Source organism: Buceros rhinoceros, unplaced genomic scaffold (assembly GCF_000710305.1).
Source record: "Buceros rhinoceros silvestris isolate BGI_N320 unplaced genomic scaffold, ASM71030v1 scaffold19523, whole genome shotgun sequence".
Lineage (NCBI taxonomy): Eukaryota > Metazoa > Chordata > Aves > Bucerotiformes > Bucerotidae > Buceros > Buceros rhinoceros.
Window position 1 is genome coordinate 33,916 of NW_010404451.1, and position 24,404 is coordinate 58,319.

Consider the following 24,404-nt stretch of genomic DNA (forward strand, 5'->3'; position numbering starts at 1 on the left):
GCCGTACCATTTCACCTGTGGTGTATGATTATAGTTTTACTTCCCTTCTCTCTGCATTTCGGTTTCAACAGCTCAGCAAGATGAAAACAAAGCTCCATTTGCTGAAGTATTGTTTTGACTTGAAAATGATACACAAATAGTCTATAACTCAGAAGCTCGCAACATAAATGAAAGAAACCGCTACAGCGGAGACTGAGAAAACACATCATATTTGCATTCTAGATAGGAACGCAAAACCCAAAAATCAATGCTTGAAGGTAATTTTGAATATACAATTCAAAGAAACTCCTAGTGAAGATTAGTAATTTTGCTTTCAAATTACAGATGAGATTTCACTCCTTGAATAAAAACTACCCATCTCTCTAACAGAAACCAAGTGCGAACTCTGTCAGAAGAAGAGTCTCAGCACTAATTAGGTGAGTTTGGCCAAAAATAAGGTGTATCTTTAAGATACTGGAGTCATGTTCTGGTCATGGTGAAGCACAGAGATGAAACAGCAATGCTTCTGATGTGGATACATCCCCTTTTTAGAGCAAATTAACCTGGTCACTAAAACACGCACTTGAACTTTACTCATAATAGTCCTGAAAGCCTTTGGCTTTCTGTGGGTTATCGAATCAAGTAAGATGTGGTAATGAGGTCTAGGGCCTCATTCTTTTAAAACGCTCTTTAAAAATCATGGTAAAGAAAACCAAAGCAGCATTGTAAAGGTCTGTAAACACGTGTAAAGGTGACTTGCGGGTTTCAGAATTTCATGCCTTCTTAACAGGTTCTGCTGGTCAGATGCGGAAGAAAAAATTAAAGTTTTCTAGCTGTTACAAACCATGTCACAGTATGGAATTTTGCAGTTAACGTTTTTCCCATAATGGCTAATTCAGTTCCCAGTCCAAATATTCCACTTGAAAAAAATCCGTTCAAATGCCCTTTCTTTCCATATTAAGCCAGTAAGTCAAACAGAAAGAATATCTTGCTTGACAGTAATACAGCAGTCACAAAACAAAGATGCTTTGCTGTTAAAATTGGAACCACAAGAGTGCAATGATCACTTGGAAACACAGTCTGGAATCTGACTAATTTTTACTAAAAACTAAGTATTGCACAACCAGATACTTGACTGTAAACAGAAAACATATGCTATCCAAGATCAGCTCTTTTACTGCATCCTTCTCTACAGAAGCCGAATTATAAGTGACAGCTAAACATAAAACTTGACATGCTTTCCTGGGCACATGCACGCTAATTCAATCCCTTAAGATAACTTTTCCCACTGTTTTCAATGCAAAGATAAAGGATGGTTTAGCAAACATTCCTGTGCATGTTTTTCAAATTCTAGTCATTCAGATTTCACGTAAGGAAGATTCTAGGGGCAAAGCTCACTGAGAATTTCACTAATTACTTCCTTGCACACATTCTTCTACAAGAGTGCTGCACAGCTGAAATGACGGTTCCTTAAGAAAAGAAACACCTGGAAGTTTTACCTCAAACATAACTCAGATGACTACAATAACAGATCAGTTTCTTCACAACAACTGTAACATGACTACAGCTGTGACAGAAATATCTTCTCTCCTAGCCTTGCGTTTATATAACAGAAAAGACAAGACCAAAACCATGCTATTCACCATAACTGCTTTTTAAAACCGATCCCATTTTAACCTTCCTATGAATTGTCTTGATTTCAAGTGGATACTGTCCCTTCACACTGTTGCTACTTCCTAACATTTATAACCATTGGAATTCCACCATTCTAAGTAATTTACTGGTTCTTTTCTAAAAATTCATATTCGATCAGTTAAAGGTAGGCATCTCAAGTTTTCGCTGGTTCTAGAAGCTGCATATTTTAGAAATGTCACAGGAAAAAAGCAGAAGTAAGTTTCAAAACCTACAACAAGATTTACACATAATAAAATCGGCCACTGGGAATTATTTGCCCAGGTACCTGCCTTCATATTCGGAGATAAGAAACTGTGACACGGTTCTGTGAAATGAAGCAGTGGTAGAAAACAGACGAAATACTCCAGTGATCTTTGAGCCACACACTGACGGCTTTCACAGAACAGTCAATTCTACCTAGCACACAGCTACGTGCGTTTTGCTGATTTCATGGTATAGGTTCAGTAAGTACCCATCATGACAGCACTAGTCTCGAAGCACAGCACACTTCAGAGAAGGTTTTCTACTTGCATTATTTGAAATGTGCACATCTCTGAACCGTGGAAAGCTACTGTCCGTTACAGAAACTTACCAGCATCTCCCATTGAACTGAAAATACTCTCTGTGACACACATGATGGTATCCGTAGCCTGGTCATAGCGTCCAATGGGCTCTCCTCTGCTTGCAAACTGGCGGACGTGCTGCAAGAGGTCATTCAGGGCTTGGCTGACAATGCTGGCAGCTGCACTGACCTGCTTCAGTAACTCAGTGTCATCTGTGGCTGCCTGGCAGGCCCTCACACAGTTCTCCACTGAACGATCTACCAGTTTCCCTGCCTCGATCAGCTGTTCCTGACACACTGGAGAGCTGATGGTGGGACTCACAACCTGCACGGGGAAAGGACACAAAGCATACAGAAAAGGCTTGCTTGCAAATTTCCTAGCTACTAACAAACGAAACATCTACTACGTTAGTTTTTAATCTTTAACTTACCTGTTTTCCCTCGACAGAAAACCCCAAAAGTGAGTATTTAAATAGGTAGCATCAGACACCTAGGTTAGGAATCCGTGGTCTGCACACCACTAATTTAATCTCAAGTCAGATCCTGAGAATGGGGGCCCCCACTTTGTTTCACATGTTTTCAGCAGCTACTGAACTGAGGAATCACTAGACAGTGGTTCTGGAGGGCAGGCATGGGCCAAACTCCTCCAGAGTAACTACAGCCACTGTACCCTGGAATTCCAAATAAAATTAAATTTTAATTGGAATTGGTCCTGTAAAGGCTTCTTAGATCAGCTTTTTAAGTGAAAGTAGAAAGAATTTGAGGTCTGATCTCAACTCCTTTGTAATTTGCTTAGACTGAAAATCAGCATTCGGCCTATCAGAACAACTGGGCTGCTGAAAATTAGTGCAAATATATTTAAAAACAATTATCACCAACTTGATTTTATTTTCAGCAAGAATACCAACTTCCAATTATTTAGCTTTACAAGAGGTGTAGTTCTAGGCTTTATTAGAATGCTTACATAGCTCCCCAGGCAAGCTGTGCCTCATGAACTACTATTTTTTACTCCTCGTTTTATGAATATTAGGAACTCATCAGATGGGCTCTTGTCTGTGGAACCTTCTCTGGAGATTACAGCAACAGCTCACATACTCTGGGCTCCAGAGTGCCACTGTGATGGGTGCCAATATTAACTTCGATAGCGCTGTATTATTAACACAGTATTATTGCCTGAGGCCACTGGAGGTACGCAGAAGCGTACTCATGAAACGATGCCTCGCCACCTCGTGAACACTGCAGCCAGCCTCACCTTCGCACAAGCCACCAGCTGGGAAGTAGAGAGTGCACAGTGTGTGGCAGCAGCAATGACCCTGTTCTGCAGGACTGTGTCCTCAGCGACCTGTGCTACATTCTTGGCCTTCAGCACTAACATGGCAGCAGCGTTTGCAACAGCTTTGGCCAGACTCATCAGAACATCCTGGTAAAATAAAGGGAAAACTCTAATGAACAAAAATTATATACTCTGTTTAGATTAAGATCAATTCTCCTGAAGGTAAGACGTTCTTTTGGAACCAACATTTTATTTCATGTAAAGCAGCAAATGTGGCTATTACTCAGAAAACTCAACAGTTTCCTCTTTTCAACACAACCATTTCTCCATTTACATTATCAAGTTGGACTGAACGAGTACAGACTGTCAAATTTGGAACTGTCTCCGAGTCAATAAGAACAAGTCTACGTCCCAAATTGCAACGTGCTTATCTTCACTTCCTGAGAACACACTAGCAGAACAAACACATCTGGAGTTCACCACTAACGTGTGATAAATATCTGCAATAAGGATGACAGCCTTAAGGAGCACACTGCTGAGGACAGATGCTACTTAACGCTAAATTCAAGTACTTAATTGCACTTTGCAGTAACGACAACGGCTGCTGTTTTTGAAAATGCCATTTCCAACCACAATATGTCCTTCTCCATGATGTACGTGTATAGTCCTGTAAATTACTGCTCCAAAATACGAGTCAAACCAGGTCTTAATTCTTCACACAGAAATAATTTAGTTGTAACTGCAAAATTAAATTCATGTTAATTCCTGCAATGAAAAAGTTTTAAATATTTCTTCCTATTTCCGCACTCAAAATGCTATATATTCTTCAGGTTTTTAGTGGGAGGGAGTCTTCCTAATGCCTGTAGTGTTACAGTGTCCTGGCTTTCCTGTAAAAAAAAAAAACAAAAAAACAAAACTACAGATATGCTTACGCATAATTTAACTCCAAAGCAGAAAGAAAACCTTGGATTTCAAAAATTAAGATCAGTACTTCTCATTTTGTTTTTAGGACATGAGGCATGGTAAACCATCCCTCTCCTTACCCACCTTCTTCAAGGCTTCACAGCACTTAGCATAGTTTATGTTCTTTCTCTGAGCCAAGAAAGGCTGCAATACATACTCAGCTAGGAACACAGATGAGAACTCTGACGAAACCTGCAGACGGGTTTACTAGAGGATCAAGTGTTTAAAACAGCCTGTAAGTTATATTAGCAGACCTCCCGCGTATCGTGCACTCCAGAGGTCTACCTGTTGCTGTAAATTACTTACCCTTGGCTCTGGTGAAAACCTGTTCTTGGCATTGAGTGAAAAAATCCAGACGTGATTTTAACAGAGCATTTAAGGACAAACGGCTTTAAACTAATAGCTAACATTGTTATTAACTCCTACAGGCATTATGATTTGATAATAGGTAGTATTAATAATCTTAAAAGAAATTATCTCTGTAATACAATAATTTTCTCTACTCAGTTTACCAAAAGGTTGTATAAACTTCTGGTTACATACATACAGAACAGCAAACAATATGAAAACATTCGTTATTTATTAACGAACATTCATGCATTCATTCTTCATAAATACATGGCATAATTAGTTTGCAGAGACAGTGAAACACTAGGAAAGGCAAGGATTGAAGTTGTCTGGGTGCACACGCAAGGTTGAATACCCTGCTTCCCACAAAACCCCTACGGCATTCAGATCAATTGATTCAGACCACACACGTCCTCCTGGAAAACGCAGTTATCACCTTGCATCTGACACTGTGTACACAGTGAAGACAGGAACAGTTTTTAAAAACTAGTTGTTTGCTGTTGCTTATTTTCTATGCCTGCCTTGGCACTCTGCGATATAAACTGCACTCTGCTGCAACTGAAGCAAATGGAAACTGTGATTGACACAAAGCCCAGAATTTACAGGGTCACCAGCTATCTCAAATTAGCCGATCTCTGGAATTAATGCCAATTAATGCCAAGTTTCCCATCTGTAAAACTGAACAACAGTTCCATATCCTACAGGAAAACTTATAAAAGATATTATCTGTGCCACGTTAAGGTACTGAAAGTCACCATAAAATAAGCCAGTGATGAATGTAGCGGTGAAAGTAAAAGTGGACTAGAATTTGAAAAGGAGTCTAACCAGTACGCAACTAGCAGGAGCCATGTATCCTAAACACCGCGGGGAGTACAGTGCAAACAGCTCTCTGAGAAGCCACAAAGTGTCTGTATGATGCACAAGATGAACTAGGGGTTCCTCTGAAATCGGCACTCTGTGATTGTGCAATTAAAAGAACTTAAACATTGCAAACAATTCCAAAATGGATTAACCTCAATGAGCACTGAGAAACTTCAAATGCAGCATTTCCTAACTGCACCTGGGGAAGCCTGGTTTCATGCAGTGGCTGCCTCATCAGAAAGCTGCACAGTTCTCACAGTGACACCTCCCCTCGTTACCTGGAACCTTTCATCTGTTTCATTCTCTCCAATTTGCCTCAGTAGCTCCCCGCTTGCTTGCCCGATGCTTCCAGCTGCAGTCAGAACTGTCTGTCGAGGCTGGAAAAATGTAATGGTGAAACATATTAATTCAAAGAAAATGAGCTTTACTTGAATTCTAAATCTTCAAGGAACTTCAGCATTAGTGTGCAATCAATACAGCTAAAAAAATTACACAGCAGAAATACTTTGGAAAAATCTTTACTTTTCCACACGCACAACTGCACATCTGTATTTCATCAGAAGTGCTCCCAGAGAACATGTAATTTTGAAGAACCTGAACAGACATTGTTGTAGTAACCCAAGGATAATTAAGGATGGACAGCCAATATGCTAACTGATTTGAAACATCAGAAGTTTTCACGTTCTTCAAAAAATAAATACATGAAGAGATCTAAGGCAAGCTGGCTGCAGACTCCAACTCATAACAAACTGATTAAATAGTCTTATGCTGGTCAGTACTACTCTCATCTCTGGTAAACAGCAAGAGGGATTAACCTCTCATTTTACATGTCCAAGTAGACAAAGATAGTAAAGAAGAAAATAATGAATGAGTATCTCTCCACCTCCTGCTGAGTCACAGTACTGTCTGGAATTTGTTTCTACAAGAGAATGCAGTACCTAGATAAATTAACTATTTATTACACAAATCAATTAACCTCTGCATAGAACATTCTAATATCAAGGTGAACTGCATGCACACAGGGGACATTATACGGCACTGAGCACGCGAGGGTTAGAAGCTAGTACGTCTCAAAAAAGCCAAAGCCATGCACTTCAAAGAGCGAACTTGAGAAGTTTCCATCTACTCACCTCTCCTGAAGTAGGTTGCACAGCCTTCAGCAAGTCTGAGACAGCACTGGCCAGTGTTCGAGCAGCTTTCAGGAGGTCTTCTCCACTTCCAACTTCATCATCCATGAGAGCAGCGAGCAGTTTCACACCTTTAGACATCTCAGTGAGGTTGGAGGAGATGGTTGTAATTGCACATCCCACAGCAGTGTAATCAGTGTCAATTGGGTCCCCTGTAACATAAATGTTTTTTCAGGATCAGAGTGCATTAGTGCTTAAAAAGGAAAAAGAGGCAACTACCACAAGCACTGCTCTGGTAAGAGACAAGAGACATTTCAGGATAGCAAACAATACCTACTAAATAATTTCATTTTCACTTTAAAAAAAATTTGAAAGCTATTAGAATTTTGCCAATTTCTACATTTCTTCTTCTACAAGAATTTATCTTCTAATAGAATTCCTCTTCATTCAATGCAATTTATTTATAAGTCCACAGTTTCAGCTATCTTTTAACACTGAAAAAACCCAAGGTCATACAGTATTGACCCCTTTAAGCCACTCTCAGTTCCAACTTGTAATTTGCTGAAGAAAAAAAAACCATTATCAATAAACACAATCTCACTCTAACAACTGTCAGATCAATAATGGGTTTTGTTGTAGGAACCTTGCAAACACACGCTGCTCTCCTTTGTTGAAAAAGCAAACTACATTTTGTCTTCATCAATGGTCATAATTTTACTGTAAGAGATTAAATGAAGATATAAAATTTGTGTTGGGGAGGGGACAAACAGAAAGCTTGTTCCACACATCACACTTAGCTATTGGGGTATTTCGAAGAAAATTTTTCTCCAGCTGCCCCAGACTCAGTCCCTACGTTACTTGAATTAGGCCGATGAATAAGTAGGAGACTGCAAGAAAATCCTTCCCTTCGAAATTTACCTGCAGTAAGGTTAACAACAGATGCGGTTCCTGCAGTGATAGCATCAACCTGAGAGTGTATTTCATGTTTTGATTCATCAACCTTGTTCTGGACCCATACTCTTGATGCCTGAAGAGCAGTAACAAAAACAAGAATTAAGGATTGCAGTAAGGTTCTCTAAGAGGATGGACTATGTAAAGCTCTCATTCCTTCATGAGCCTTTTAAAGTGAAACAAAGGACAAGCACCAAGCCCTTAAAGTGAAACATGAAAGCAAGCATTTTCTCTTACCGAATCGTTCTCTGTAGAACTGCTATCACATTCCAACAGCTGCCCTTTTAAGGTGAATACCATGAACAGTACATCCCCATGAAGGGATGACAGTCCCCCTTAAAAAATAGTTTCTTGATCTGTCCATCTGCCCTAGCCTGGACCAGGAACAACAGAATCATATTTTGTTCTTATTTTTCACGTGTCAGGGAGGCAGTCACTCCCACCATAAATATTGCCCATAGCTGGCATTTAATTGTACATGTGCACATGAACCAAAGAGGATCTCAGACACCGTTATTCAAATCAGTCTGCTACTTCTAATTTCAGAACACTGATCAGAGTGAGGTGGAACATTGTACATTAATTCCTTAAAGAGAGCACAAAATTTTGGTCTTATTTTAAAAGCTTTAGCAATACCACTTTAGATCCAGGGTCGATGACTAGATGGATCTGTAACACCCCAAAGCATTAAGATCCATCTCCACGAGGAATTAGAAAAACTCACCATGTCCTGCCCTAGAGGTGGTAGGTTATCAACTTCGCTGAGGTCAGCCTGTGCCTGTTGAACTGCATGCATGCTGGTGTTAATAGTCCCCATCAAGGCCTGCTGAGCTGAGGTCTGAAAGGCGAAACAGGGAAATGACTCTGTGCTCTGCTTCAGCCCACACTTCAAGCAGATATTTCATGTGCATGAAGAGACAGCAAGTGACATCAATCCAACAACCATACCAGGCCATTTCAGGTAGCTCCCTCTTCCCTGGTGTGGAGCGGAAAGCAAAGCTCTCTAACACTCCTCTCTCACAGTCTTGATCCTGCCTATGCCATTTCATACTCCTCTGTAGCTGCAGACATTTAGAACACACTGAACTTTCTCACATCAAACAATGCCCAACAGACACACAAAACCACCAAGCTGTCCTATTGACTTGCATTCTAGTAACGTGAAAACTGAATTTACTTTTAGGATATCATTATTGATTTCCTGGAACAGCCTACCATTGTAATCAAGGATGATTCTCGAACTAAATTGCCATCAATATTCATAAGCTAACAGAAAACTGGAGGGCTTTAGGCAGAGTGGGACGGCTGTCTGTATTGAGTGTCCGTGGCAAGGCTTTGGCTGCAGGGGTGGCATCTGTGAGAAGAGGCCAGGGGCCACTCCCTGCTGGCACAGTTGCTTCTGGACATCTCCAACAGACACACTGCAGGACACAGCTGAGCCCAGCAGCCAAGCTGCTGGCACCTCCGGGAAAACATTGGTAAGAAAGGGCAAAACACCACACAGCCGTGAGGGGGGAGAAAAAAAGCCCAGTAAACCACCCTGCAGACAGCGGTGTCTGAGAAGGATAGGGAGGAGGTGCTCCAGGCAGCAGAGCAGAGATTCCCCAGCAGCCCACAGGAGACCACAGTGGAGCAGGTATTTTCCCTGTGGAGTCTTGCTGGAGCAGATATCCAGCCTGCAGCCCACAGAGGACCCCACACTGCAGCAGGCGGATACTTCCCTGAAAGAAACTACAGCCTATGGAAAGCCCACAGTGGAGCAGGGTTCTGACAGGAACTGCAGCCTGTGGAGGACCCACACTGGAGCAGGATCTCCTGAACAGAACTGCAGCGCACAGGACACCCACACTGGAGCCAGTTTACTCTGAAGGACTGTAACCCATAGGAAAGGTCCATGCTGGAGCTGGGGAAATGAAGCAGAAAGGGGCTCCTAGCCCTCCACAGTAGAGAGGGGCTGTTATAAACCGACCACTTGGGAGAAGGGAGTCAAATAGCCAGAAATGAAGAAAAGAAGTTGAGTCCAGGAAAAAAGAAAGGTGTGGTGGGAAGGTGGTTTAGCTTTTGTCTGTTTCTCATCATCCAACTCTTATTTTAATTGATGATAAATTAAATTAATTTTCACCAAGTTGAGTCTGTTTTGTCCATGAAGGTAATTGGTGATCTCCCTGTCTTTATCTTGACTTATGACGAGATAAAGCTTTTTTTAATCTTATTTTCTTCCCCTGACCCCCATCTTGTTGAGGAGCAGGAGCGAAAGAGCAGCTGGGTGGCATGTGGCAACCAACCTGCTACAGATACTAGACTTCTAGAGGTATGTCATCATCCTAAGCAGTGATTATTTTCTTTACATCCTGTTTAGGGCTTTTGGTGGTCTTTTACTCTAAAAGAAAACTCGGCATCAGCTTAAGCCTGCTAAAAAATTCTAAATTTGTGGGCTAGTGATAAGCTAAATGTAAGCCTTTTTCTTAAAATTGCTTACTTTTGCCAATCTAAATCTTTTTTTTCTAACCCTTCAATGCTAGTTTAACTACTTAAAAGAAAAGAGGAAGGCTGGAAGAGACGGCTTTAAAGAAAATGAGGAAATAAAGTCAAAATGTGATATCCTATTTCTGGGATACTCAAAAACTTATGTTTAGTGGAACAGCCAGGAAGTCACACTCGATATCCTCCTCCTGCTCTTAGTAGTATAAATACATAAAATAGAACATGCCATTTGTGACTACTTGCAGCACAGACAAGTTTCAAATGCAAAAGAAGATTTAAAATACAAAACAAGGAGGTTTCTCACGAGTGGGGGCATATGTCCTCTGTGCATCTGACCAATTGTGACTTGTTGCTGGGGAGAAGGCATGATGCCGATGTTGAACGTCTCTGGGCCACTGGACCCTGACCGCATAACAGCTGGTAGCGCCACAGAGCCATGCTCCACCTTCCCCGTTCGGTTGAACTGCTGCTGCAAGATGGTAGGTCTAAGAAAAACAAACAAACAAACCCAACACAGAACTAGTGAGCTCCTGCAAATCAAGCTCCGCTGACTGTTCTTCCTTTCTAAGCACTTCCTAACACGCTAAAAAAAAATTAATCTGGGGCGTTTGGCTGATCAAATATTAATAGCATTAATGAGCAGGCGCCCAGGAACAAAGGCAACGTGCAGTTTTGGTATACGTGGTACAAAAGCTTTAGCCCTTGAACGTGTATGACAGACACAACTGGAACAAGGTCTATGGCATAACAACTGCTTTGTTCCAGTTGTATCATAGGCTGATCAATAAAGTATGAACCCTGTGGAGATGCCTTTTGCAAGAAATCCTTTAATTTGGGATAAAAACTAACATTCTTTCTTCCCTCTTTATACACACATCCATGCAGAGCACTTGCTAATAATCTGGCAGCTTATCAGATAACGGGCTGGGAGGCAGGATACTTTCAAGAATAGTAAAAGTTACTGTCATCCATGGTCATGAATGACGTTGCCGGATACATTGCTCATATTTAAATACTGTTCAAGCTTCAACAGCTAGAAGTGTTGACAGAAATTCTGTCTTTAACAATAACAAACTGCTGGGGGGAAAAGCAATTTCAATTGTGAAAGGTCTTGTATTCATCTATTATAAGCTTTGGGCTTCTCTGCACAGCACTTAGCTAACAGTATATTCTGGAAGTGATTTGGAAAAGGCAATGTCAAAACCAAGCACATCTGAACATGTGTGATCCGTCAAAAGTGAAATTTCACATGAGGCCACATGAAATATCTAACAAGTCTATCTCCTATAAACCGTATGTTTAAGAATACATCAAACAGACTTTTCACATACCCACTGCTGACTCTGCCATCCTCAGACTTCCAAGAGGAGATGTGAGTATATAATGTTGCAAACCTATTTCTATTCCTTCACTGTAAGGAAAGATTTAATATTCCTTTTCAAGAGTATGGCCAGCCCTACAGTTTTGCTTTTTGCTGTACTGAGTTACTCTCCCATTGGTCCCCAGAGCCTTATCTACTAGTACCAAAACCCTGCCTTTACCCACACCACACAGCTGAGTGGTTCATCTCAAGTGGTTTGGTGAAGTAAGCCAGCTCTGTTAGTGAAGCAGAGTATGACTGAACCGACGAGAGTCAAAATGACTGGAAACTATGGACCTAGCAGACACAAGTAACTAAAACCTTGTAAATCCTAGGAGTTTGCATGAAGACCAACAATCCAATACATCTTCAGCTCTGCATCATTACCTGCTTCCCTTCCTCCCCCTCCACCCCTCACCCCACTCCAGCCTGTCAGCACTGTACTGAATTACAGCCTGACCTCTTTAGTTCGAGGGTCAAATTTCCACAAACTAGTACCACTGCTGGTTGCCTTAACCAACAATTTTGTGACAAATACCTGCTCTTCAATCCTTGAATGAAGCTAGGAGCCTGCCTGGGGATCGTATTTCCTTTTACTGAAATACCCTGAAGAACAATCATTGTTTAACAGAAATAATTATACAACTTCATTTGATAAAAACTGCAACAACTAAAAGGCGTCACTCTTAAAAAGAGCAGTTTCCCCCCGTTGTGTTCACTCACTTCTTTGGTGAAACAGATTCTTCCAACATGGTTGATTCCTCATCACCTTCGAGCCCAAATCTATCTTTACTTTGTTTCTGGAGGAAGAGAAAAGAAATTAAATAACGTGTATTGCCTTTGATGCTTTGTCTCCATTTACTTGCCCTTTATCAGGTACCTAGTCAAATAATCTGCAGAGTCTTGTCTGGTTCTGAACACCATACTTTCTGGTAGCATGTGACAACACAACCTCCACCTCAGAAGATGTGCCCTTCAGCATCTAACAGACCAGGTTCTAAGACCAGGCAGATTAAGCGCATACAGGAAAAAAACCTGTTGGTGCCTCTTTGAACAAAGGTATAAAGGAAGTGCTGAGATACCATTTTTTCCTCACAGTAACAAAAAGTGTTCTGAGGACCAACAACAGCAAACAGCAACAACAGCAAATCCTGGCACAGACAGGACATATTCCTGCGTTAGAAGAGATGGGAAAAGGGGTGGTACATCAGACTGGCTCAGGTAACTAGAACTCAGCTGTAAGTCAGATCTAGTATCCTAAAATGCTTCTACATGGTACAATCTGCATGTCTGAGGCTTTTTTTTCTTTTTTTTTTACAGTGATATAAGGGAGGTAAATATACACAAGGAGAGTAAGTCTAAACCACTAGAAACAATAGGAAATTAGTAGTGCCTTGTAAAAACAGTCTATTCTACTTGTGATCTAGTGCCAAGATGCCGTCTGCTTTCCACCTTGATACATGATTTGCATTCTCAAATTATATACACACGTATGTACATAGAGAAATACCCACTATGATCCCGGGTATATTTAATGGGAATTCCTCCCGCACACCCATATACATGCCTCCCCTCCGACTTTCTCCAAAAAAGTTCTTTCTGTTAAAAGTTTGAGCTTATGAATGAACTAAAACTGCCTGTTTCTAGTCAACATGGCACCTCACTTCCATACTAATGTGAAGTAAAAAAAAGAAATCTAGATTAAAAAAAAATTGTAAAAGTTATTCAGGTTTGGGGCTTCCTGTCAACTCATTAATAACCTATCACTAAAATTACAGGACAGGAGGAGTTGGGGTGTGGTGAGGGTGAAGAGCGTTGCACCAATAATACTTTAGCAAAAAAAAAAAAAAAGAAAAAAGAAAAAAAAGAAAAACCACATCACCAATCCACACCAGAGCAAATGAATTGGAACAGTCCAGAACACACCAAAAAATTAACATTAGGCAACTGAAAGCCATAAGCCTACTTTGAGGAATGCAACACAGAGAACTCGGGCTCGACAGTTGCAAACTGCATGCTTCTCATACACTGCATGAAGCATCACGGGTGTTTATCACTGAACCTGTTCCTAATTCATTCATTTTGAAACTGGCTGTGCCAGCAGATTGTAAAGAACAACTCAAAGGACTGGAAGGGAGTAAAAATATGCACATCTGTATTCTATCAATACAGAAAGGCTGCTTTCATTTGGCATTAGAGAGCAAAGCTACTTTTGAAGCTTAAGAGCTAGAATCAAGTTTTAAACCATCTACAGTAATCTGCAGTTGAACGTTTATTAAATCTGAGACTGACAGCCTCAGTGAGAAAGACGTGCTGCGATTAATTCCGGCAATTCTCCTCAACCTCTGATTTCGGAACACTTGATCGTAACATACAGCCTATGCTGCCAGCATGAACAAAGGCAATATATTGTCTTGAGCTGCTTAGCTTTCTGTCAGTTCGTTATTACCCATTTCAGGAAATAACAATGCAGTTTGGTTGAACTTCAATAAAGTAAAAATTCGTCAAGGACCAACCAGTGCTATTTGAAGCTCCACTTTTCTGTTCAACATGTTTAGAGTATGACCATTCAGCTCCACGTTTGTGGGAAAAACTGGTATTTTCTGCTGTTGCACTTATTTACTTGTGACTATTTTGAATGCCAGAGATGTGTATCAGCCCCTTCTCAATCCTGCCAGGCACACTCCTTCAAACCAAGTTTCAAGACAGTCTGGCCTCTTCACAAAAACTGATTTCATCCCTTCCTCTGCACAACTGAGATGTAACTCTTTGCTTTACTGACCACAACATTTTTAAAGCAATTAATGATTTGTTTTGTTTTGCCAAAAAAAAAAAAAACAAACAACTTTCTCAGCTTTGATGCACTGTACACAAGAGCTGCTGGACAACTGTTGTGTAGTCCTTAACGTACTTTTAAGTGCTGCTTTCAGGGGATAATTTATTACCACCCAATTCATTGCTTTTGGTCCATTGCTTAAAATCCATAGCTGAAGCTTTGGACTCTTCTCTTGATATAACCCTCATAGTCAACAGTTCTCCTTCCAGACAGAAAACCAAAGCCCAAGCATGCTGTACTAAGCCTGACCCATACTACTGATATAATTTATGGCGTTGATATTTTCTAGAAGCACTCGCTGAAGTTAAAGAGCTTATATTACTTAATGTAAAAATATGTAACATCAAAACATAAGATATAATATTGACTTCTTGAGAGAGAACTACAGCTTGCACACACTTGAGCTTTTGCGCTGCTGTACAGTGATTTTAAATGCATTTTTACTACACATCATCTTATACTATACCTTCTTTAGGATGATATCAATGTAACCTGCAATTAATTGAGAGATCTGTTCTCCTTCAGTGGTCTGTACTGAGTAATAGCTTTCCTGATATTCACCAAAATCCTGAAGAGAAAAAAAAACAGCCCCACACCTCTTAGAAAACAGAAAGAAAATATATTTGTTACTGATTTTTCATTTGAGTGAGAGAATTCAAATTTTAAATGTATAAACGTTTTATTGTATCAAACAGTAAATGAAACTGCTCCCAGATTCCAAATCAGTCTATAGGGGGGGTGAGGGAGGAAGGGGGAAGGATGCTTTATGCTAGACCTTAATCACGGATGTTTCAGAAATTGAAATGTCACAGGACCAAAAGATACTTAGTCCGACTTTATCTGACTCAGTGACTGAAGGAGGGAGAAAAGTCTTTAGAATTTTATTCTAAAGCAATCACCCGCACAAGTGGAAATTGAATATAATTTTCTAGCTACTGCCTCTTGTTGTACCACTTAAAACAATCCGTTCATTTCCAAAATAAGCCTGCGGCAGTGGCCTCTCATGGACCAAGTAATTAACAAAACATTACACTCATGAAAGCTCTTTAAATCCATAATTACCGAAGGTATTAATGAACCCTCTAGCTTTGTTTACGTTCACATCTTGCAAGTCACAAGGTGCATTATGAGTGGCAAGCACCATAAGGGGTTAAGCAGATGGGAATAATGATGGGGTTTTGTTTCCGTGGTTAGGCGCAGAACAGATTTAAATAGTGCTTTTTGGAAAGATTTAAACAGTGCTTGTGGGGAACTAGGCTGTTCCAAAACATCAAAATACCCTCGACACAAGTATGGGCCAGTTCATCACTTTAAAACTCAGTGACTCTATATAATGCTGGGACATTACAGATAGGCCCAGTACAGTAGAGAAACACTTTTAAGTCCATCTTCCTTTCTCCTTGCCACATAAATCCCACTTCCTCTCAATATATACAAAAAGATTACCAGAGTGAAGCTTTTAGGAGAGGCAGCCCAGCGTTTCACGGTTGTCAGCGGCCATTCCTGCAACACTTCCTTGGTCTTCTCATCCACACGCATCACTGAGTCTTTGGTGACACCCAGCAAACGAGGAACCAGCTTGTTTTTGCCTTTCATTTTTTCCTATGGTATGAAAGATGTTTTTTTCATTCAAATGGAGCTTGCCATAGGAGAACGGAAAAGCATGATGGAATACACTGACAAAGGGAAGCAACTGGAACACAGACCAGGACAATTCAAAAGTCCAGACTTAGTCTGTCTGGCCACAGATGGTGATTTTCAAGCAACACATTAACATTAAGAAGCTCTGGTCTTTACTGCATCATTACTATGCAGTTTGATCCTATTCTCCCTCCTCCAGGAAACAAGCATTTTAGGGATTATGATAACAAACCTTTGAAAGTTACTTAAAAAAAAAAAACAAACATGACGGCAGGTCCTAGACACAAGACTTCTTTTGTAGAACCATGTTAGAGAAGCTGAATGGGAAACTGGCATCAGCAGGACTGAGAAGCTAGGTTGTCCTCATTTCCCTATAAAATTCCTGGAGGAGGAAAGGAAAGGAAGGACCACTGGGGCTGACAATTAGGCAAGACCAGCCATAATTCGTCCCATATTTTGGTTTTGAAATCTTCATGATTTTCAATCCACGAGAACATCCTAACCCATGCAAATATCACAAGGAAGGGGGCAAGGTCAACCTGCATTCTACTAGCCGGTATCTCCTTATTTGTTGGACGTCCTGCCTCTTTAGTCTTCCACGGTTGCAGAGTAGAGGCCCAAACTAAAAATTCACTATATAAACCCATCATAAAACAGAAATTAATCTAGATGTCCCATTCCCCTGAAATTACGTAGCCCACAAAGAATCGATTCCTATTTACAGAGCAGGTAATTTGTTAGATTTCTTAAAAGACCAACTATTCCTTCCAACAGACCTTTCATGACATAGTTACTTGATTCAGTTGCTTTCTTTTGTCATAGCTTAAAGCAATCAGTGAGATATTAATCAAAATACAACAACATTTTTACCTTTTGCCGTACACGTCAGCTACATTGGGTCCACAAATCCCCACTCAATTAGCAGATTCTTCTACGTGTGCATGCTTGTTAGTTTTACTATTTTAGCTACTGAAAACCGCACACTGGTTTCTTTAGTCTAGTTTCTAATACGCAGCTCCGCTCAACAGCTCTGCGAGAGCCGAGTCTCCTTTCACCATTAACGGTGTCTAACAAGACATCTTCCCTTAAAGGAAGCGAGACAAGGCAATTCTTTCAAAGTGTACCGTGTATTAACAGAGTTGTCCTCTGCACATTTCTCACTGTATTTTCACCTTTATTTGCTTCACTAGAAATTGTGGATAACCAACTTCTTTAGGAAAAGGCAACCTATCAATGTCCAGCTACCTACAGAGATTCTGTACTGTAACTGTGGGAACCTGAGAATGAAAACGTCTGCCTACGTTTGGCCTCCTTTCCGTTCTGTCAGTAGTTACTATTTGGGCACTAATGCTGCAGTCCCATTTTGATCACATCAGTATCTTGGTGCCAAACTGTTTCAACAGCGTTAAGACCATGACCTGTTTTACTGTAAGGATTAAAAGAAATTAATTATGCAGCTGATGAAGTTGTTCTTCAGATGCAGTTTTTCAGCATGTAGTTCATATATATATGATCATCAAACTTCTAAACAGGAACATCTTATGAGTTTTGTGAAAGTTTTTCTGAAGACTGTACTTTGTTGGAAATTAAAAGAACAAGTACAAAATGTCCATTTAAAGACATTAAATCATGCCAGACCCAACTGCATTCCTGGAAGGAGTATGACAAGGATCTAAATGGAAATTATAATTCTGTCCCATGCAGCAATTGACACTTTTTTCCAAACGCTGCTTTCAGACAGAAGGCTGAAATAACATCTTCGACCTTTGCCTAGTGCAGAATCTGAGGTAACACACAACCAGTCATACAACGTGGCCACAGCAAAATCTACGCTACCTTAACAAGAAAAAATGAGACTCCGTAGGTCCGCAGGGAACGGGCTAGCTTCACATACTTCACTTTGGCTTCTATTTCAGTCATCTCACCACAATTTTTGTGCTCCTGTAATGAGAGATCAGTATCAGTGAGACAGAAACAATGTTTTCTGGAAACAAACAAAGGGTATAACCTTTATCTGTTTAGGGATGCTTAGTTAATAACCATTACAATTAGAACAGTTGAAAAAATACTGGCTAGAAGTGTTAGCAAGACTAATTTCCTCACACCAGAGAATACAGACACCATTATGCTTCATACAACTAATGCCTCTTTACTTAGCATTTTAAAATCAACTACAACTTCCAGCACCCATATTTTTTTCCAGGAACAGACTACTTATTCCTGCTTCGTGCCCAAAACTTCTGATTCATGACAGCCTCAGGCCTTGTAACCGACGGTTTCTCATTGCTTGTAGGTACTTCCAATGGACTTTTTTTTTGCCAGTTGCACCATTATACACAATTTTTTCCATCACATGGGAAGAATTCTACAGGTGAGGAAGAAGCAATGATTTTTTCTAAATGGTTCATCCTGACATGCTCATTTAGGTGTGTCTTTAACTCAATTTATTATTTAAACAATTTATGTAACAATTTATTACCTGTAAGTAATGACAACTACCAATATTTCATATTCAAAGTTCATCTCAACATCTGCTCTCCTACCCTAGACCATTCTGCTGAAAAGCCTATCCCAACGTCCTGCTGTTTAACCACTGTTAAACGGGACTCCCTACCACAGCCCACCTTCCCCCGCCACTCCTCTGAACTGCTGGTGGCCGCCTCTTCCATGCCGACAGATGGCAGCAGGGGGAAGCAGCAGGAAACGGGAAACCCTTCCCTGCTCCAGTGTAAGTCACCATCCCGACAGCGTTCCACCGAGGAGCACTGGGAGGAGCAACTGCAACCCCCAAACCCTTTTTGCATCCCCAGGACATAGACCGATCATATCTGTCAAGTTCAGCACAAAGAACACAACCAGGATCCCAAAAGAGCAAGGAGCCCAAATGTAGGCATTACAGACAGAATATTTGGTGAAAATCACCTGCCAAACTTGTTTTATAACTCAGGGAAACTGCTGATTAAAAGCAACAAAACATAAAATTCAAAACCCAAAGTGCTTGCTTATTCTGTCTCTCTATTGTGTCTTTGCCCAGCATCAGTGTCCTCACTGATGAGCTTCTTGTCCATGCACTGAAGTATGGCATGACTGAAACCACTCATAGATCATATCTGACATGGGTGAAAATCACATGCTGTGCGTAGCATGATAACAATACTTGTAAGTAAATCAATCTTTTTTTTTCCTTAGATTGCAACATCACTGCCACCAGCTAAAGGTATACCGAAAAGCCTTAGATATACTCATCTACAAGGAAGTACTAGTGTTTGGTGCATCGGTAGTACTCAGACTCTAGACCTCTTCCAGCAGTATCAATACATTTTATACTCAACTGCTTCAGTCTTTTACAACTGTGTGGTTCCCAGAACACATCACTGAACTCGAGCATTAGGTCGCGGAGCCCCACATTACTTGAACCTCATACTTGAATACAAGGCATGAAATTAAAACCAGTTTTCCTAAACGTGCTTTTATTTTAGTAAATACACACATCCTTACATTTCAGTAAGAGAAAAAAAGGGCTTAAGAATATTGAATATTCACTCCCTCCCCTTCAACAAAGTACACTGAATAATCATCAGTGAAGAAAAAAAAAAGATCAGGACAATAAATCTGCTGAAGAAAGATGAAAAGCTGTTATATTCTTCACACTTGATTTTCTGATCGTTACGTTATTCAATTATATACAGCGTAAACAACTGTGAAAGCTTGTATTTTTCTTTCTACAAAGCAAGTGAAGCTATAGTAGGATTTTCAATCTCAGAATTACCTGAAATATTCTCTTTTCAGCCCCTCTTTGTTTGGTATATTCTTTAGGCAGGAATTCTTTTAGGCTAGAAAAAGAAAAACATTCCATAGTTAATGGTGCCTTCTTGAAGAGGGATGCTTTCCATGTTCCTTTACTGGTGTTAAGTCACCCAAACTTCCTAAAATGGGCATAAAAGCCCACGCAATGAAACAAAACTCTGGCTAAGAAGGGGGACAGCCAGAGGATACCTTACATAATCAAGAAAAACACTTTAGTTACATCCCTGTAATACCTCTTAATGTTTTGAAAAGTGATCAAAATCCAAGAGCTGGAAACACTTTCCATTCTTAAACTATATGATGTCTCTCAGAAGCTCAGAGGGGTTCACATCTAACTCCAAATAAACTCATTGTAATCTGGGGGAAGAAAGGGACAGCAAAGCTTGAGCCAGCTCTGTGTCTGAACACAGACACTATTACTTTGCAGTAGCACTGATGTACTGATATGTGGGACCAAGATCTCTGTGTTGTCTAAGAAATGTTAGAACACTAATATTTTACTGAAAAACTGCAAAGCCAGTTAAATGGACACTTAATACCAGTCATTATCTCAAAAAGAAAGTCATAAATAACCAATCCTAATTTCTGTGGCACTCACATACTAAGGGTCTCAGAATACAAAGTAAACTAAGCGAGTTCAGCCTCCATGACAGAGCTTGGTCACAAAGAATCTTTAAATACCTCACCCGTACCTCCTCGCTGTGTAATAAAATACATCCTTTATCTCAGCCTAACATCAGCCCAACTTGAAGACATACCAACATGACGCTTTACCAAGCCTGAGTTCTTTTCCCTCCTGGAGCCTGCACCTTCCCACCTGTGCACTCTACACACTGATTAAACTATGGCATATATTCAGCAGCTCATTCTCAGCCCAAAGAAACTTCCAGAGTTCAAAAAATGGTTTCTAAGGATCCCCCCTGCTTTAGACTATTAAGAATCAGAGAAAAAGTATGACTGGAGAATAACCAGTTAGCAAAGAAATCTAGAACTACTTACTATTGCAGAAAACTGCAAGTTTTGAGAAGGATAGAGTCTTTTAAAGAAGATTAGGAAAAAAATGCTAGACTGTTCTGTGCGGGTTTTTTGGGAGGGGGACGGGATGGGTGTTTGTGGGGGTTTTTGTTAGTGTGCTTTTTTGTTTTTAAAAGCAAAAGCCTGCCATTGGAGACAACAAAAAGTAACTCAAAAGACTAAATCAGGATTTTGTGCTTTCTTCAAAAGCACTATTCAGTAGTGAGATCATTTGTTTTGTTCCTTCCGTAAAGCTCTAGCAATATAAATCAAAGAACAACTGTCCTTCCTAATCTTTCCTCCAAGGCTCCAGCAGTTACATCTCATTAATACATGATAATGAAATCTCTTCTAAGGACTTATTTACACAGATGCACCATGGGGTGGGGAAGGATAAAGAGCCAAATTAATTTTGTAGATAAGGACCAAATACAGCTTATTATCCTAAAAGGCTGGTGCCTTTATCGTGAAACAACAGGTGCTTTTATAAGAATTTCATAGACTCAAACCAGTTCGGTTAAATTCCCTTCCAAGGCATATAAAAAAACACCCATAACTAAAACAAACTCCCAGAGTTAAGCCCGGGTTAATTCTGGAAGTGGATTTATACAGGAAAATCATAGTTATCAAAGCACTTCCAGGTCTCATCTTTTATCAAATAGAGTTAATTTTCTCCCCTATCTGTTTATAAACTATAAAGACCATTACATTTTAAAGCATGTCTACTTTAACTAGGAGTCACTTTAAGATGATATTGCTGAGCCAACAGTACTTGCAGCTTCTTAAGCTGCAAGAGCTAAGAAAACCACTTTGCACTTTGTCTGCTAACCACCGATTGGTGTAACTCTTGCACATGTAGCTTGCAGTTAGACCAGGTGCTTTTTCCTTGTATCACCTTCCATCATTTTTCCATCAACAGACAGGTAATAACCTCAACTGAAATGCTAGTTATACACAGACTGAAATTATTCTAGTGTTACCTATAATCAAGATATTTTCTTTATGATGCAACAAACAATAGTTTCACTTTATTTAGCAGCTCATTTAATGGCATTAGAAAAAACACCTGGAACATATTATCAATTAGCCTTCTTTAATGTCTAATTACACATTATTACAATGGACAACGAACTCAGCTAAAAAAAAAAAATCTAACAGCAAGCAGTGGTTATTTAATTTACTGTGAGTTTGTTCCTGCAGTTCTTAAAATTATACATAGGTGCCAACATACGACTGGTTTTTTTCATTAGCACAAAGGTATATCCAGTGTTCTTGAAAAAGGCAGTTTAAGACAATAAAACAGGCTAGATTAGAGAACTGAGCTTATTGGTCACTAAGCATGCTTGGGAACAAAAAGCAGAGGTGGGCACTTTTAGCTGCTTCTTTCCTGTGCTCGCCCGAATGCTGTGAGTTCTTTATTCGAAATTCTCTCAGCAAACTTACACACAGCATAGCTGTAGGTGTAATGCCAAACTTCAGCTGCACGAGAAAGGGCATGAAGAAGGACTTACTTGCAATCTGATAGTTAAGAGCTTTCACAATTTTCTTTGGCATGAGCTTCAAGGAAATTCCAACAACTAATACCAAACTGTTAACTAAATACAGGCAATAATCTTCGTCTATGCCAAGAATAATTTATCAATGACAAAAACGGAAACAAAAGATCTCTCTCTATAAACATATTGGAGACATCACAAACTAAACGAAGCTGTTTCAAAACAACGCTGTGAAATACTAATACTATTGTTACATGCTGATTTCTGTATGACCTGACAGATTCTCCTTAAGGGAATCGGTAGCACATTCAGGTTTCAGTGGTGAGTGAACAGACACCTCCCAAATGTATTTCACATATTGAGCTACAGCATACAGTTTACAGAAAACTTAACTACCTTCATACTTGAAAAGAATCAGTGTTCATCTGCCAAAGAGTTGGAAGTAGCTGGATGAAACTTTTAAAAAGCTCAATCTTAAAAAAAAAAAACAAACCCAAAAAACCCAAACCACCTAAAAGTTTTTTTTCTGAAAGGACAAGATGCATTTTCAGGAAAAAAACAAACAAACAAACCCCAAAAAGAAAAAAACCACTCAGCATTTATCTGCTTTATTTATATATACTGTTCATAATGAATCAGGAACATTTCGATTGTTTAGACTCACAAAACAAAAGCATGAGGTTTCACAGAACAGCTGCCATGAAGACTATGTACAGCCAAATGCACACAGCATTAAATCACAAACACGTACACTTGAAATTAGAAGGCAATGACTAGGGACTTAAGGTTCTGGAGCAGGCTCCTCTGTTAAGTGCAAAATGACAATTACTTCTAAATCAGAAATCCCTAACTTTATGAAACTGATTATACACCAGGACAGCAAGCAATTATTACACTTAGTGTCCTTCAAAGCTTGATCTTAATGCAGTCAAAGCCCATTTAAATGAAGAAAAAACAATAGTAGAGAAAATCCCCTGCAGAAAATAACAAGGTTCTAAGTTTTGGAATTCCAGTTCTAAATTATATCCACTGGGGTAGCACTGAGCACTCGACCAGTGGAACAGGACAAACAAATATGCACCCATTGTTCTGTGGATCCCATTAAGGTATCTATGGCCTCATATGCAGGCAAGGCTTGATGGACTGCACAGTAAACAGCTTTCTTTTACCTGCCTAAATTCCCTTCCTCAGACTCCAGCCCTCCACTACAGGCAAACCAACCAGAAAATCAAAATCGGTAGAAAAATGGGACACCTAAGTTTCAGGCAAACTAAACTTGCCCTGCTGATAGCAGTGAAGTATCACAATAAAGGTTAAAGGATGCGCCACTTGTAAGTCTCCTGTCCACGTCTGAAACAGAGAGCACAATTCTATACCTCCACTCACACAGTGCCGTGAGCGGGTGAATCTGAACAACTGATTAATGCCACTAGAAAGGTTGGAAAATTTAACATCTACACACAGCAATATTATCTTTATTCAAATGACAAAGTGTCTTCCCATTTCCGTCCTTTCCTAGCAAATCAAACATCCGGGACATTCACTGAAGTATACCTAATTTACACATGGCACTGCTAAATGCAGGCAGAAGTAGACTTGTAGGGAAGAACAAAATCCAAGTTCTTCCCCGTGACCAGGTGGTTGGGGAATCCACCTGCATACTTATCTGGCACCCTGGGGGGAGCTGGTGCCCTACAAGTTACTGCGAAAGGCCCCCTCATCAGCTGGGGTTGCAGATTTGTGCAATAAGGCTTCTTTCACTGGGAGACTGATACAGAAAACACAGTGAATCTGATTCAGCTTGGAGTACTGAAATGCAACAACTCAATGTTAGTTACACTCGAGGTCACCCAAATTTAGAAGTTAGAAGTGATTACTCTAAAAATCCAGGCTTGTGTTTGTGTTCTACATGAGGTCCGAACTGGATCTGTGCTTGAAAGCCTCCAAATTCACAGGCCTTCTCAAAGGAGACAGGATGGGAACCATTCAGAATGTCATCACGAGCCTATAGGAGGTAAGCAAAGACAG

The 24,404-nt window shown here is 40.1% G+C and overlaps 1 protein-coding gene across 1 annotated transcript in view; it reads right to left on the minus strand.

Moving 5' to 3' along the window:
- LOC104491049 (talin-2) overlaps positions 1 to 24,404 on the minus strand; it is a 64,792-nt gene that overhangs the window by 32,949 nt on the left and 7,439 nt on the right. The window contains exons 6-19 of the mRNA XM_010133407.1: positions 24,254 to 24,381; positions 19,829 to 19,892; positions 17,896 to 18,000; positions 15,865 to 16,020; positions 14,885 to 14,986; positions 12,306 to 12,382; positions 10,527 to 10,707; positions 8,463 to 8,576; positions 7,706 to 7,814; positions 6,791 to 6,999; positions 5,939 to 6,037; positions 3,468 to 3,635; positions 2,246 to 2,540; positions 3 to 15 (exon numbers count right to left, since the gene is read on the minus strand). Of these exons, the coding sequence (XP_010131709.1) occupies positions 3 to 15; positions 2,246 to 2,540; positions 3,468 to 3,635; positions 5,939 to 6,037; positions 6,791 to 6,999; positions 7,706 to 7,814; positions 8,463 to 8,576; positions 10,527 to 10,707; positions 12,306 to 12,382; positions 14,885 to 14,986; positions 15,865 to 16,020; positions 17,896 to 18,000; positions 19,829 to 19,892; positions 24,254 to 24,381 (1,820 nt within the window). The remainder of the gene's footprint in view (positions 1 to 2; positions 16 to 2,245; positions 2,541 to 3,467; positions 3,636 to 5,938; positions 6,038 to 6,790; positions 7,000 to 7,705; positions 7,815 to 8,462; positions 8,577 to 10,526; positions 10,708 to 12,305; positions 12,383 to 14,884; positions 14,987 to 15,864; positions 16,021 to 17,895; positions 18,001 to 19,828; positions 19,893 to 24,253; positions 24,382 to 24,404) is intronic.